The following is a 16,897-nucleotide window of genomic DNA, read 5'->3' on the forward strand; positions in this document are numbered from 1 at the left end:
CAACGTTTGTGCCTAGTTTTTGGTTTGTGGTTCACGTATTTATTTACAGTCATAAAAAAAAAAGCTTCGGAAAGAAAAAAAAAAGTTTACGTTCAGCCACAAGTGTGTGCTGTCATTTGTCCAGGACAAGTGGGAGTGGGGGGCGGTGGGGAGCTCCATGGTGTGGGCGTTGGGGCAGGAGTGTGGGGGAGGAAGGGGCGGGCAGTAGGGGGCCTGGGCAGAGTTCACCCCGCGGCCTGTTCATCGAAGTGGGCCCGCAGGGCCTCCCGGACCCGGGTCCCCTCGGGGTCCACCTGCCAACTGGGGGCAGCAGGTGGCTGGACATGTGCCCTGGCGGCCTCCGCAGCCCAGCCCTGGAAAAAGGTCTCCCCCTTGCTCTCGATCAAATTGTGCAGGGCGCAGCAGGCACCCACAATCTGGAGGATGTTGTTGGGGCCCGCATCCAGGCGGGTCAGGAGACATCTCCAGTGTCCCTTCAGGCGGCCAAATGAGCGCTCCACCACCTGGCACGCGTGGTTCAGGCGCTCGTTGAAGCGCTCCTGGCTAGCGGAGAGATGGCCCGTGTAGGGGTGCATGAGCCACGGCCAGAGGGGGTAGGCCGCATCTGCGATGATGCAGAAGGGCATGGTGGTGTCCCCCAGAGGGATCTCCCGCTGGGGGATGTAGGTCCCCGCCTCCAGCCGGCGGCACAGGCCCAAGTTCTGGAAAACCTGGGCGTCGTGGGTGCTGCCAGGCCAGCCCACGTAAATGTCCTGGAAACGTCCCCGGCTGTCCACCAAGGCCTGGAGGACCACAGAATGGTAGCCCTTTTGATTGAGGTATCGTCCTCCACTGTGATGCGGGGCGCGGATGGGGATGTGAGTCCCATCCAGAGCCCCGAAGCAGTTGGGGAAGCCCAGGGTGGCAAAGGCGGCGATGGTGGCATCTGGGTCCCCCAGCCTCACGAGCCTGTGCAGGAGCATGGCGTTGATGGCACGCACAACCTGCAGAGAAAGCACATGGGACAGCACCAATGAGGGGTGAGCAGGGTGTGCGTGGCCCTGCCCTGCCCTGCCCTGCCCTGCTCTGGCCCCCCTGCTCTGGCCCCCCTGTCCTGCCCTGCCCTGCCCTGCTCTGGCCCCCCTGCCCTGGCCTCCCCTCCCCTGCCCTGCCCTCCCCCCGTGGGTTCGCTTACCTCCATGAAGACAGCCCCGACGGTGGCCTTGCCGACACCAAACTGCTGCCCCACGGATCGGTAGCTGTCTGGAGTGGCCAGCTTCCAGACAGCGATGCCGACCCGTTTCTGCACTGTGAGGGCACGCTGCATGGCAGTGTCCTGGTGCCTGAGTGCGGGGGTGAGCCACTGGCACAGCTCCAGGAATGTCTGCCGGGTCATCCTGAAGTTCCTGAGCCAGTGGTCGTCGTCCCACTCCCCAAGCACCAGCCACTCCCACCAGTCGGTGCTGGTGGGGTAGCTCCACAGCCGCCGGCGTGTGAGGCGGGGGGTGGGGCGGGGTGCTGCAGGGGTAGGGGTTGAGCCCTGCTGCCCTGGGGGCATCTCCTCCCCTGGGGCAAGGAGGTGCTCAGCTGCCTCCCGCATGGCACGGAGCAGGGCAAGCCCTGCTCCTGCCGGGAGGGCTGCGTGGACCTCTAGCTGCTGCTGCTGCTGCTGCTGCTGCTGCTGCTGCTGCTGCTGCTGGGGGTCCATGACTGCGGCGCCTGGGGTCTGTGTGCCTATGGCTCCTCAGACCGTGTGCTGTGCAGGCTGAGTGTGTCTGGGAGGGGCCCTTTAAGGGAGCGGCTAGCTGTTGCCCCGGAAGCGCTAGTCCGCCCTGTGACCCTGTCTGCAGCTGTGCCTGGCATCCCTATTTCGATGTGTGCTACTTGGGCGTGTAGACGTTCCCTCGCTGCGCCTATTTCGATGTTGGGCTGCGCAACGTCGAAGTTGAACATCGACGTTGCCGGCCCTGGAGGACGTGTAGACGCTATTCATTGAAATAGCCTATTTTGATGTCGCCACATCGAAATAGGCTACTTCGAAGTAGCATGCATGTGTAGACATAGCCAGTGAGTTCCCAATGGAGGTAAGCCCATCGCATGATTTGCTGCAAATCACAGAGGCTACGGATACAATAGCAAGTTTTTTCAACAAAACCAGAGTATTGTCGACAAAACTTACCTCACATCCACAGACAAAATGTGTTTTGTCGACAGTCTGTTGACAAAACTAGGCACTTATGTCGAAAACCTTCTGCCTCTCCTAGATGAGAAAGGGTGCCTTTCGACAAAAAAACTGTATGGATGCTCTGGGGGACCTTCTGTCGATAGGCAGGGCTTCCAGGACTCTAGGCAGCTCTGTCTATTCTGGTTCCAGGTAGCTGTTTTGTTGATAGAATGGATCGCTCTTTTGATCCACTCTAGTGTATGGTCGTACTCTGTCAACAGATGCTTTGTTGGAAAATCTCTTCCAACAGAAATGTCTGTTGACAGATGCATCTAATTGTAGCCTTCGCCAGAATGAGTTAGTGTCTGAGCTAGGTTAAGAACTCAGGTTCTCTGTCCTGGACTCAAAACCACAGCTTTATTTTACACTTTCCATAAATCAGAATAATTTACTGCTCATGCTAAAAGCTTTTTGAATTTTGTAGGAATACGTGCCATGGAACCTGATGCCAGTCAACAACCACAAAAACCTGAACTGTTTTAGAATCCAACACAGTGTAAGCTTTTCTGTGTGCCAGGCTATTTACCAGGAATTTACAGTTTCTAAGCCCCTTCTTTGAAATCATGGGGAAAAACTTATAGTTTGGGATTCAAAGTTTGCTATTAGAAAAGAAAAAGTCTATAACATGATCTGTTTGAACAACATACCAAAAACATAGATTCAGCCCTCAAAAATAATGCAGGTGTTTAACATCAAGCACATGAATAGTCTGATTAATTTTAATAGGATAACTTACGTTTAATGCTAAGACATATGTGAAACTTTTTAGAAATGGAAACCAGTGTACGTTTTTATTTAAATGACGGCTATTAAGTGTTTATTCTGTGCTTACCATAGTGGAATTTCAGACCTCTAAATGTTACTCATCCAGAAAATTTATATACACATCTATCTTACAGTTAGGAATAATAAATGTGTGTTCTGAATTTCTGATATACCATGAACTGTTTTAGCTCCCATTTAACTTACAAGCACAGTCCACATTAAAAAACAGGCAATAGGCCATGTCTACAGGGGCAGCCTCTGTCAACAGAGGTCACTGTCAACACAGAAACCTCGGCAGTACCTCTGTTGACAGACTGTTTTTACACAGAAAAGGAGATCGAAAGAGCAAGCCGCTCTGTTGACAGAGAGCAGCCAGACTGCCTGGCCCTCTCTCAACAGAATGGCTGACTGCAAGCTCTGCAAACAGGGCTGCCTGGGGAACCGGAAGCCCTCTCTGTGCCTTAAGTATTGAGTCTGTTCTGGTATGGCTATGGTCTGAAAAAGTGGGTCTGTCCCATGAAAGCTCACCTAATAATAAATTATTTTGTTAGTCTTTAAAGTGCTACTTGACTGCTTTTTAGTTTTTATTGAGAAAGAATCACTGAACATTGCAGAGAAGAACTGGGTTTTATTCTCAAGAATTTAAAGCAGAAAATCTTGCGTATAACTAAAGCTATGTATACACCATGAACTGGGCAATATGATTCCGCTGCTTGTGCATACATACTATTGCTAGCTCTGATGGAGCTAATGTGAGTAGAAATACCAGTGTAGGCAGTGGAGGTATGGCTTAGCTATGCCAAATGGGTATTCACTGATTTCAGGCACTTTTGTACTCAGCAAGGCTAAGCTACACCCTCATGGCAGTTACCCCATGCTACTTCAGCTACACTATGGTTTATAATCATGCTAGCTTGATGAGAGCTAGCATGGGTATTTTTAAGTGAGCACAGGAATTGTATCCCCAATCTCATGATGTAGATGTAACCCAACAGCGTGTTCCAAAGAGTCTGCAATACTAGATTTTCACTTTTTAATTTAATTTTTCTACGCAATTCATGTAATTTTTTTTCATAATTCACTCATCACCAGGGCATCGAAGTGAAATACTTGTGTTGAAATAAAAATTAAAAGGAAAAGACTATATCTCCAGACAACCTACAAGACAGCTACAGTGGGAGCTTTGAATTACTAAATATTGTCCTGTAGTGCATAGAGCCTCTGAAATTATCATACTAAGCTTTTTTAAAGGTACATTATATTCTGCCCCAAAGACTGAATTGTTTCCAGACATTTTATAGCCAGATAGTGCTGTCAAAGGGGAGAACAAAACAGCAAACACTCTCAGTTCAAGCCAGTCTAAAACAGAAAAAAAAAAAAAGAAAGAAAAGAAAAGAAAAAGAGTGGGGACAATGACAAAATAGCACTATACAAGAAAAGGCGTATCTTACCAAGTATATTAATGAAGGATTTTCCATAGGGATCAAACAGCATGAACAGAAAGAGATCCAAATTGTTCAGCAACATGCTTATGTTAAAGGCTTCAAGTTTCAGTTCCAAAAGGAACACTCTAGTATACAATATGCCCTGTGTCCATACAAAGAGCAGTGGCCTCTAAAGCTACCCCATATGATGGCGTGACACCTTCCCATTCCTTGTACTTTCAGCAGGCAAGAATAGAAGAAGCCTAGCACAGGCAGTGATGCCGCCAGAAAGATTGGGATCAGAGGTCTCCTGCTGTTCTTTGCTGCATGGTCAGTGACACAGGGCCAGAGGAAGGGATATCACCCAGTTAAGCAGCTGCTGTGTGCATTCTTTCTGTACTCTGAGAGGCATTTTGGTTGCCTCAGTGGCAGTGCCTCCAGCAGCAGGCACCAATGAATAGTCTGTCTTTATCCCCCAGCTCTTCAGTTCAGGAGGTTGGTGCGGAGCTAGTCTACAGAAACTAAGCCACTCTGCACTGGATAGGGAAAGATGGAAGGAAATAACAAGAGAGGCATCAGACACCAACAGGCACTGAGTCCATGGTTATTGATGATGATGATGATCTTCAGTTCAGACAGTATCTTGAGTCTATAGGGCCTACCAGCCTTGTAGCAGAGAACCTTTTGCTAGAAAATGAAGCTGTTCCATACATGAATAAATCTATCTTTTATTATTACAGGGTTGTTTATTTTAATGGTGAATCCACTGCAAAGATGCAATAAAATGGATGGCAAAAATTAATTTCCTTCACATGACATAAGCCAATAAACTGAACTATTTTGTGCTTCACAAATGCTGAGACGTCAGTAGGATGCGTGTTTTATGAAGCACCTATGTTCCAATGGGCTGTAGGTCAGGAAACCAAACAGACAGAAGTAATGTGGTAACTATTTATAGGAGCTATACAGAGATATCTTATATTATATATTAAGTAAGGTTCCAAAGGGCACATAAAGATTGTACCACACTGTAGGCGCTTGGGTGCTATGGCCACGCCCCTCTGGGCAGTGCAGGCCCCTACCGCTTGCCCTGGGTCTAGCTGTCCCAGGGCTTTGTCCCCTTTAAGAGTAGGCAATGGGCCAGCCTACAGCTGGAGGGCCCGCCTTAAAGGCTGGGGCGGGGCCGCGGCCAGTCAAACAGTCCGGGGTCGGCCCTTAGCTCCAGGTGGGACCGCAGTCACAGCCGCGGTCCTGGAAAGCCCAGCCCTTTGTTCAGGGCGGGGCAACAGCACAAGGGTTGGGGAACAAGCCGAGCCCTTAGTTCAGAGCGGGGCAACAGCACAAGAGTTGAGGAACAAGCCCAGCCCTCAGTTCAGGGCAGGGCAGCAGCACAAGGTTTGGGGAACAAGCCCAGCCCTCAGTTTGGGGCGGGGCAGCAGCACAAGGTTTGGGGAACAAGCCCAGCAAGGGCTTACCCTATCAAGGAGGGGGTAGGGGGTCGCAGACCCTCCCACACTACTGCGACCTGGCCTAGCGCCCTGCAGGTTGCTTACACACAACCACGGCGGTGGGGATCCAGGCCACAACACACCACCATGGGTTCTGGTGCAGCATTCCCTGGGCCACTTCCTACCTCCACCTCCATCGGGGGAAGATCCCAGTCCACCTGGTCCGGGGGTCCCCAGGGGTCGGCCCCCTCCAAATCGTCTACCTTTGGGGGCTCCGGCTAGTCGGTCATCTCCACATCGTTGGGGTAGTTCGGCAGCGGTAGCACGGTGGGTCCAAGGCGATCCTGGGCCTGGGGGCTGCAGGGGTCCGCTGGAACTCCAGAGAAGGCTGCTTCTGGGGCCTTGTGGTTGCTAGCCCCCACCTGTCTGGCTGGGCCTGGGGTTTCCTCCCAGGAGGGGGTCCTCCACTGGCGTGAGGGTTCTGGCAGGTGTGGGAAGTCCAGGTAGGTCCCCTGGGGCATCTGGATCCGTAGCTGTCCTGGCTGGTCTGGGCCACTGAGGGCTTGCTCCTCCCAGCCGGCCGGGCGGCGGCGGGCTCTCTGCCCCTGGCGTCTGGGAGCCCGCGAAGGTGCTCCCTCCCCACCTGGAGGCCCAGGCTTTAATGGGTCCTGAGCTCTGCCCTTGGCCCTTCTGGCTCTAGGCCCTGCCCTCTGAGGGGCAGGCCACTGGTGTTCTGGCTCTGGGCCCACCCACCAGGGCCTCTGCGCAGCCTCCTCTGCCTCTGAGTCAGCGGGAGGCCACAGCGGCTCACTACACACATATAAATCACATTTAAGATTCCAAACATTAGATCTGATCCTATCAGTTGTTGACTGCTCTCAATTCCCATTTACGTCAATGAGATTTGCAGCTGCTCATCACAAAGCTAAATGTGGTTCTAATTTTCAGACTGGGTAGAAAAGAGCATTAGCAGGAAATAGCCTTTCCAGAACCCACAACATAACAAAAATGATTTACGAATTTTGCATTTTTTTGCATTTTATCCTAATAAAGCATTTCTTCATAAAAGAAATGGCTCATCACTAATAATAGATCTGTTACTGTGAGGTGATGAACAATCTCAACTCCCCTTTGCCTCCAAGTGAGAGAAGCACCCACCAATTTGTTTGCGCTGTAGGCCCAGATGTGTCTTGGGTTTTTCTTTATTCTACAATACAGAAAGACTAAAAATATTTTTTTCTCTACCACTGCATAATTGGTAATGAGAGGCAAAATAAATGCATTTTTAGATCCTTCAAGTTTTGCAGACGTTTCTCTTCGCCTTATTCTCCTTTATATTCAGTCCTATCTTACAATTTCTTTCAGATTAAAATTTCATCTTCTTGCCTATATTTTTTGCTCTCTTTAGGGGCCTCTGACAATAATGGCTACCGCAGGGTGAGATATTTGAAGCATCTTTATATCCATCTGTCTCTTTTAGGTATTTCTATGACCTCCGTTACCACATAATCTGAATACTGTGCAGTCTTATGAGTATAATTACACCAACCACAAGTGTGAAATAGGCAGTATTATTCCCCCCATTCTACACAGGGAAAACTAAGTAATTTGCTCAAAGTCACACAGGAGGTGGAAAAAATTTGGACTGAAGGTCTCCTGAATCTCAGGTCAGTGCTGTAACACTGGACCATCTTTCCTTCACTCCCTTCCACTTCTATTTTGTAAATCTTGGCCCTGGGTGGGAAGATTTTCTTTTATTGTTAAAGAACAATTCAGGTGGGGTTTTTTTGTTTTTGTTTTGCATTATGTGTATTTTGAAGCATAATTTATCTTTCCCCAGAACTTCTGCTGCTTAGTTGAAGATAGTAGTTAGGGAACTCTGTGAATAAAGGTAGCAAAACCACAGCAGGCAAGCCACCTTTCTATTCTACATGTTCTTTGTACCTTCACCTCACGTATAGAGTTAAGTCAGCTGATCCAAGGAGTGGAACCACTGCTAACTGAGAATTCAGAAGGAATGGAGTTTGCATATGAATAAAAGGCAGAGATAGCAAAACTTTCTGGGTGGGAGCCAAACTGCAACATTATGATGTGGGTGGGTGATACATATTCTTCAGAGAATAGGAAGAGGCAGTGGTGTGTCCCATGCTCTGACTACTCCCTATACATCATCACTGGGGTGTACTCCAGCCTCCTACTAGGAAGGGGAGGTAGAAAAGGCAAATTACAAACAAATTGCAATCTAAAGTCAAAGCACTCACATAACAACAATAAAAGGCACTGGACTGGTGTATACCAGTAGAAGTTCTCTGTTCCCTATGCACAATTAGGGGAGTGGGAACTTGAATTATAGGGTGAAGTAAATGAGCAAGGAAAGACTGCTGACTAGTTACTGTGCATCCTCAAGAGAAATCTTTGATCGTTCACACTCTTAGGACTGGCATTTCTGGAACCTTCTAGAAAGCCATGTCTCTTTGGGCTGCAAAAGCAATACTTCATGGAACTGAACATTCAGCACCCAGGTTATATACAAAGCTGTAGCTTCCAACTAACTGTTTTTGGTCATCTGCAGCAGAGAAAAGGGGAACAAAGTTGTTTGTTTGGACCATTGCATGACTACTCAAAGCCTCTTCTTTCGTAAATAGCTAGACTGCAGGTATTACTCCCTTTGAACCTGACTTTAGACTTGTGGGATACATTTCAAAACTAAAAAATGCACTTGCACCACATTCTGCTTAATTACACTAGCGTAACTCCATTAATTTAGGGGGAAAAACCCAAACACTTTAATTTTTTTTTAAAAATAAGGATTCCACGGGAACTTTAGGAGAAAACAATTGCAGGTGAACGAATGAAGACTCATAAGGTGTGTCTACACCACCCAGTCCCATTGACAGAAGTCACTGTCGACAGATCTTTCCTCACAGAACCTCTGTCTACAGAACACGTACGCACCTAATACAGGCTCCCTCTGTTGATTCCTGTTACCAGAGAGTGTCCACACACCCTGACTGCTCTGTCAACAGAGTGGGCTCCAATGACCTGGAGGTCAGGGTTGCATGGATGCCGAGCCCTTCCTAGAGCGACAGCCCAGCCTGCCCTTAAAGGGCCTCGCTCGGGCCACATTCCCTGCCCAGGCCGAGGCTTGCATACCTCTTGGAGGGATAGCAAAGCTAGTGCGGGGCTCCCAGGCTTACTGAGAGAGACTTTGGCCTTTCCAGTTAGCTATGCCTCCAGAGCAACCCCAGGCATGAGCTGGCCACACACATGGCTGCTGCAGCTTCTGCAGCATGTCATCCCTGCCAACCTCCTCCTCTTCCTCTGAAGGGATGAGCCTGACCCCTCCCATGCGGAGGAAGCCATCATTGCTGCTGCCTTGCTGTGACAGTGCCCGCGCCCCTGAGTCATCAGGCATGTTGGCGCTACACCACCAGCTCAGACTGGTGGGACCGGCTGGTGCTGGGTGAGTGGGACGACCAGTGTTAGCTCCAGAATTTCTGCATGAAGAAGGACACCTTTCTGGACCTTTGCACCTGGGTCGCCCCTCTCCGCCGCAGGGAGGACACCCACCTTCGGCTCACCATTCCCCTGAAAAAGAGGGTAGCCATCACCCTCTGGAAGCTGGCTAACCCCAACAGCTACCAATCTGTTGGGAACTAATTCGGCATGGGGAGGTCCACCATCGACACCATCCTCATGCAGGTAAGGCGCTCCCAAGCTGCAGGCACTGCCTGCGGGGAAGGGGTCCCGTCCTGGGGTACCCTCAGGGAAAAGGGGTGGAGGTGTGACGGGGGGACCGGACAGGGGGAAGCCCTGTCCCAAGGGCACCATGCCATCCCACTCACTCACAGCCCTGCTGCATGAGGGGTGATCTCCCAGGAAGGGGCCTGAAGGGGTGAGGTGGGCCAAAGGCGATGGGGAACACCCTGGGACTAAGGGCCTGACCACACTAGTCCCTCACCCATCTGCCTCCACCTCCTCCCTCTGCAGGTCATGAGAGCCAACAGCTCCCTGCTGCTGGAGAGACTCATCTGGTTGGATGATATAGACGCTGCAGTGGCGGGATTTGAGGCTCTGGGTTTCCCTAACTGCTTCAGGGCCATTGACAGGACCCACATTCCCAGCCATGCCCTGGACCACGGTGCAGCATGGTTCATCAACAGGAAGGGGTAACACTCAATTGTGCTGCAGGCCCTAGTGGACCAGCTCGGGCACTTCATTGACATGTACGTCGGGTGTGCCGGCCGGCACATGATGCAAGGGTATTCTAGAACTCCAGCCTCTTTCAGAAGATGGAGGAGGGCACCTTTGTCCACCCCTGGGAGCTGGCCCTCGGGGACGTGGACGTGCTTCTGTGTATGGTGGGGAATGCTGCATACTTCCTAATGACATGACTCATGCGACCCTATACCGAACACCTGGACCCCACCCAGGAACTCTAACTCATGCCCGAACAGGGCCCATTTGCTCATAGGGCATGCCTTCAGCCATCTGAAGGCCTGGTTCCGGTGCTTGCTCACCTGCCTGGACATGGGGGAGGGCAATGTACCCCAAGTTGTGGGGGCCTGCTGTGCCCTCACAACCTGTTGGAGGGAAAGGGGGAGGCCTTGCTCCCGCTGGGAGGCCCACCTGCCAGCTATGCCTAGGAGAAGCCTGGCACAGCCCCCATTTGCCAGGCCCACCTAGATGGGCTGCACATCTGGGAGGCCCTGCTGGAGCAATTCTCCCAGGGACCCAATAACCTCTCCCCCACACCAGGGTACTCCCTGTGGGTCTTTCAGGCCCACTGCCACACCCAGTCTCCATCCCAGGTAGCCAATGCCATGGAGGACCCCTCTGTTGACAAAAGTGTGTCTATACTACTATTCAGTTGACTGAATCTGTCTACAGAGGTGCTATGTCTCAAACTTTCAAGACAGAACTCTGTTGGCAAAACTGCTGTGTTCTGGACAGATTCTGGACAGAACACATTTGTAGTGTGGACACTCCCTAGTTCTGTCAACTGTCAACACAACTTTGTAGTGTAGACACAACTATAGAGAATCAGGAAAAAAAGGATAAAGTAGATGGAATTGAACCATACAATACTGATAAAAGCACAGAAGTTCAATATGCTGATACATTCTTAGCATCACCATAATCAAATAAACTTGTTTAATAATCTTATTGTATCCAACTTTGATACTGTTCAACTAATTATGACCTAGCATTACAGAAAAGGTAATATAATGTTTAAAAGCCAATTAAAATAAACATTAAAATTATTACAATCCCACAAAAAGGGAGGAATCACCATGAAGGGCACAGACATATCTTTAGTTCCCCCATTATGTTGAACTGCTGAAACAACAAAGGCCCCAAAGTGATAGAATAAATAATCCATCAGGTGTGTCGCAAAATGTAGGAATCACCAGGGACAAATGAAGAATATGTGACAGGTCTTTTCTCAGAAACTTTAAGAAAGTCACAAGTTCAAAGCTATTTCATGAGTTAATTGGTATTACTTTTTCAGTCTCTTTGGACTGATTGTGTCAAGAAGTTATTATAGTTGAAGTTTGTGTAATTTAATCAGTTTGGAACTAGTTTTCAAATTTTTCATGAGCAAAAGGATATTTTTCCTTGGTTCCAGTGGTGCTGGAACTATTATTAGGGAGGGTATGCTGAGCTGTGCCCCTTCCCACACACACATCTGTTTGCACCCCTCCCCATCCCAGGCTGGGATTGCACCTAGGGTTTCCAACTCTTCCAACTCTTTTAGGCTACGCCTACGCAGGCAACTGCTGTCAACAGAGGTCACTGTTGACAGAGAAACCTCAGCAGTACCACTGTCAACAGATTGCATCTACACATGAAAGTGGCTCAGAAGAGTAAGCCACTCTGTCAACAGAGAGCAGCCAGACTGCCCGGCCCTCTCTTGACAGAGCAGCAGACTGGAAGCTCTGCAAACAGGGCTGCCCCAGGAACTAGAAGCTCTGTCTGTCGAACAGAAGCGTCTGCATGGGCACTCTGTTGACAAAATACTGTCAGCAGAGGCATTATACCTGATCAGGGAGAGGTATAACACTCCCGGCTGAACAACTGAGTTTTGTTGACAAACTCTCGACAGAGCACTTTAAAGCTGTGTCTACACGTGCACGCTACTTCGAAGTAGTGGCACTAACTTCGAAATAGCGCCCATCGTGGCTACACGTGTCGGGCGCTATTTCGAAGTTAACTTCGATGTTAGGCGGCGAGACGTCGAAGTCGCTAACCTCATGAGGGGATCGGAATAGCGCCCTACTTCAACGTTCAACGTCGAAGTAGGGACCGTGTAGACGATCCGCGTCCCGCAACGTCGAAATTGCCGGGTCCTCCATGGCGGCCATCAGCTGGGGGGTTGAGAGATGCTCTCTCTCCAGCCCCTGCGGGGCTCTATGGTCACCGTGGGCAGCAGCCCTTAGCCCAGGGCTTCTGGCTGCTGCTGCGGCAGCTGGGGATCCATGCTGCAGGCACAGGGTCTGCAACCAGTTGTCGGCTCTGTGTATCTTGTGTTGTTTAGTGCAACTGTGTCTGGGAGGGGCCCTTTAAGGGAGCGGCTTGCTGTTGAGTCCACCCTGTGACCCTGTCTGCAGCTGTGCCTGGCACCCTTATTTCGATGTGTGCTACTTTGGCGTGTAGACGTACCCTCGCAGCGCCTATTTCGATGTGGTGCCGCGCAACGTCGAAGTTGAACATCGACGTTGCCGGCCCTGGAGGACGTGTAGACGTTATTCATCGAAATAGGCTATTTCGATGTTGCTACATCGAAATAAGCTATTTCGATGTTGGCTTCACGTGTAGACGTAGCCTAACTGTGTAGACGCTTAGTGAGTTTTGACGACAAAAACCCAGTTTTGTCGATAGAGGCTGCCCATGTAGACGTAGCCTTAGAGTGCTAGTGAGAGCCCACTAGCCCAAGTCTGTCAGACCATGCTTGCACATACCTGGAAAGACTTCTCTTCATATTCTATCAATGTTGCTACCATATTAGCCTCAGGGGTTTGCTTCAGGGCAATCTGAAGGACTCCCTTGCTGAGTGATCTGCCTCCATAATATTTCCAGCTTCTGGGAAACTAGCTCAGGTCACCTACATAGTCATGCAGAGATTTAAAAAAAAAAATACAAAAAAACCCCACTTACTTCTGCAAGCATATCATGTAATTCGCGCTCAGTTGGGCAGCACCCTAATGACCTGATGATTGTACCAATCTCTCTGAAAAAGAAAATGTTTTTGTCAGTAAAGCTAACACACAAGAAAACAACCAGCTACCAATCCAGAGAGAGCTAGTGCAGGGTGTGGATGGGGAGTGGTTTAACATGAGGCCATAAAAACAAAAATCTTATTTGTTTTCTGTGGATGTTAAAAGTCTCTTCACTTTTTGAAAGAACATAGGCTTACCCTGTGTCCTTTCCCAAAATCTCCTCTTCCCTTCTTGCAGTGCAGTGTGTTGTATGCAGTTTGCTTCCTGAACACGGTGCTCCTTCTCAATTTGGCTGGATTTTGGCAGGGTCTATATTTATACTGTATGCCATAGTTAATAAAGCCCTTTGGGATCACATGAGATGAAAACTCATATACACACATAAAATGCTATTAAAGTTATCCATAAAATACAAATGATACTGGAGGCTGCAAGTGGGTACAGCATTGCTGCATGAGTTTTATCAAAGTTGAACATACCACTGGATGGTCAAAATTACCAGGCTGGCTCGATGTTGCAAGCACACTTTAGTGATTCATGAGTGGAAGAACCTAGTGCACTTGTTATGAAGTTCCAAATAAAATTTATGACCAAGCTGGTGATGCTTCAGAAAGAGACATAAATTAAATATGAAAGTTAAACGTCAAAGTTAGAAGGGTGTCACAGTTTGTATATGAATTCACCTGAGGTTTTTACAGGTGAAAGATGGACAAACTGGTCTGCACTAATTAAGGAAAAGACCCAAGCCACTTCAAACTTAATTTTTTTTCCAATTTTGAAAAAACTGTGCGTTTAAAAAACACACCCTCCATCTTTGTACTTCCCACTTGCATCTTTGGCCTTGTCTGTAATAAAAATGCCTTGCCAGTATAGGGTCACTGATATCGCTATACTGACAGATTCCACCCATATAAGTGCTAACACAGGGTGTTTTCCGTCAGCACATTCACACTTCCTCCCTGAACATTAGCTATACCAACAAAAGAGTGCCTTTGTTGGTATAACTTTAGCTATACTGAGTGTTCGACTGAGCAACCTATGTCAGCTAGGGAGTGTAGGTTTTTCACACTTCGACTGGCAAACTAACTTTATAGTGTAGGCCGGGCCTAAGATCAGAAGCAAAAATGAATACCACAAAAAAAACTTCCCATGGTATTTCTGGTGTGATATAAACCAAGAAACACAGGAATTCTTGTGTATTTCTTGATTTTTTCCAATCCAATTCCACAGCAAAGAAGTTCAGATAACGTTGCATAAACAGCTATGCTACAGTATGCTTATCTGAACCTAATTTTGAGGTTCACCCAACACTGCCAGTGCAACTAACAGACAAATAGAATTTTCTGTTAGAAGCAGTAGAGATAGAAATCAAACACACTTACGAAACAATCACATTATTACAGTAACATCCACAATGTGGTAAGCACCATATAGATGTAGAGGAAGATATAGTCCCTGACCTGAATATCTTGCATTCATGTGGCTTAGGGTAAAGAATCTTTAAAGATCCCAGCAGAATCACTATCTTCCCCAGACAGCCACTACTCCCAGTTATTGCATCATCTTTGGCTTTTGTCAATATAGTCTCTAGCACAAAGAAGTGATATTGAATCTAGTCATAATGCTCATGTACTTGGTGAATCTGAGTTCATGAATTTAGTTTAATGCTGATCTAGTTAATCTGAGTTTATATTACAGGTGAAATATAATCCTATCATATTTATCAAATAAAGTATAATATTTTATAGGACAAATATTGTGTAAATAACCAAAAATCCTTCTTTGTAATGTATCTTGTAGGTAGAAGAAAAGTAAAACATCTCCCCGTGTGGAGCTAGTTCTTACTAGCTTTGTACATGCATGATTAAAGGTCAGGCAATATACTGGTGTTGGCTTTCTGAAAACTGGTTAAAATCACTCCTTCTCTACAAGGGCATCTGATATTCCAAGAGATAATAGCCATAATCGTTTTATGATTATGGTGAAGAATTGTGCTGTACTGCCACCCCCTGACAGAACATAATCACCTATTTTTTTAATGTAGTAAAACTCAGAGATAAAAGAAATAGCATTTACGAATCAGGGCAGGATGAGGGAGGAAATACTATTAATGGTTTTAATAGGTTAATGATTTTGACATGAAGTAGGGAGTTTATTATATTTAACAGACTTTCTAACCTCCCCTTTCACATCTTTTGGTTTATCAACTGAAGAAAGAAAATGTCAAAGTTTATTTACACCACTTCATTGTACCACCATTTCCCTCAAAACATATATTCAATGTACAGCAAAATGAAGATTTTTAGCAAACTTCATGACAGGAAGTACATTTTGACCACTCTCCTTGGGTCAAACTAACAACACTATCTCATTGTTTCCTTGTACTTCCCCCACCTGTCCATATCCATCTGTTGTGCTGTCTTATACTTAGCTTGTAAGCAACTTGGGAGAGGGACTGGTATATTTTGTGTGTTCACTCGGGTGCGCACTGTCAGTCACAGTGGGCTCCTGCTCTGTAACTAGGGTAATGCAAAAATGGCACACAGAAGCAAATAACAGTTAAAATGAACACTGAATAGGTAATCAAAAGAAATTGTTAATGTAATTACTAATTTAAAAAAATAATCAGCGATGCCGGAGTACCTCTCTGGGCACGAGCCTGGGCACTTATTATGGAGACTCTGGGCTGCCCAGACACCAGTGTCCCCCTCTCGGCTTTACTGATATAGTCCAAAGGAGAGGATAACCTCCACGTCTGGTACTAGCTCAGCTGCAGGAGTTGCTGGGACAGTGCCAGAAGTTGACACCGAACCACCTTCGGACTCCACTCCGGATTTTCTGTCAGGGTTTACTCCCTTAGCCTTGCTCCTTCCCAGGATAACCCACAAGGCAGTGGGGTGTGGAAAGTGACCAACACTGCTGTCCTCGAGCAAGCTGGAATCCCAACCATGCACACCCTCCTCAGGCAGCGTTGGCTCCGCTGGCTTGGCCACGTCCACAGGATGAATGATGGAAGGATTCCAAAAGACATCCTGTATGGTGAGCTAGCCTCTGGCAAAAGAACTCCCGGACGCCCCCAGTTGCGCTACAAAGATGTCTGCAAGAGAGACCTCAGAGAGGTAGACATCAAGCTGGACAACTGGGAAGAACTAGCAGACGACCGTGACAGATGGAGGCAGGGGTTACACAAGGGCCTTCAGAAGGGCGAGATGAGGATCAGACAGCTAGCAGAGGAGAAGCGAGCGCACAGAAAGCACACTAAGGACTTGCCAGACACCCACCACATCTGCAAGAGATGCAGCAAGGACTGTCACTCTCATGTGGGTCTTCATAGTCACAGTAGACGCTGTAAATGAAGCCCTCAATTGAAACTATAAAGGGCACGATCCATAGTCTATGCAGACAGAAGGATGCCTACTACTACTAAGAAAGTAATGCAAGAGCTCTTCCCTAGTAAGAGAGCAAGATATAAGCTGAAATCTCCATTCACAGTGGCAACTGGTGTACAGGTTCCAGCTCCTGCCCATGTCCTACCCGTCCCTGCTCAGGCCTCTCCTTCTTCTTACCCATTTCACCCCCTTCCTGCCCCTGCTCTGCCTCCTGCCCTGCTCCACTCCCACCCACTTCTTCCTGTGGAAGTGCCACTCTGCTTACAGTGAGTGCAGAGGCACCCCACCTCCCCCAGACTGGCTAGCATGTTCTGCTTTCAGGGCTTGCTGCTCCAGGGGACTGCCCCTGCATTCACCGGAAGTGTTGTGTCGCTGACAGTGACTGCGGAGGGGAAGAAGGGAAGTCACTGGGGGGGTACATGTGACCCCCTGCACACTCTCCATGTGT

The 16,897-nt window shown here is 48.2% G+C and overlaps 1 protein-coding gene across 1 annotated transcript in view; it reads right to left on the reverse strand.

Moving 5' to 3' along the window:
- Positions 1-16,897, reverse strand: part of DRC8 (dynein regulatory complex subunit 8) — a 76,601-nt gene that overhangs the window by 15,922 nt on the left and 43,782 nt on the right. The window contains exon 3 of the mRNA XM_074988630.1: positions 12,999-13,071. Coding sequence (XP_074844731.1) covers positions 12,999-13,071 — 73 coding nt within the window. The remainder of the gene's footprint in view (positions 1-12,998; positions 13,072-16,897) is intronic.

Source organism: Carettochelys insculpta, chromosome 3 (genome assembly GCF_033958435.1).
Source record: "Carettochelys insculpta isolate YL-2023 chromosome 3, ASM3395843v1, whole genome shotgun sequence".
NCBI lineage: Eukaryota > Metazoa > Chordata > Testudines > Carettochelyidae > Carettochelys > Carettochelys insculpta.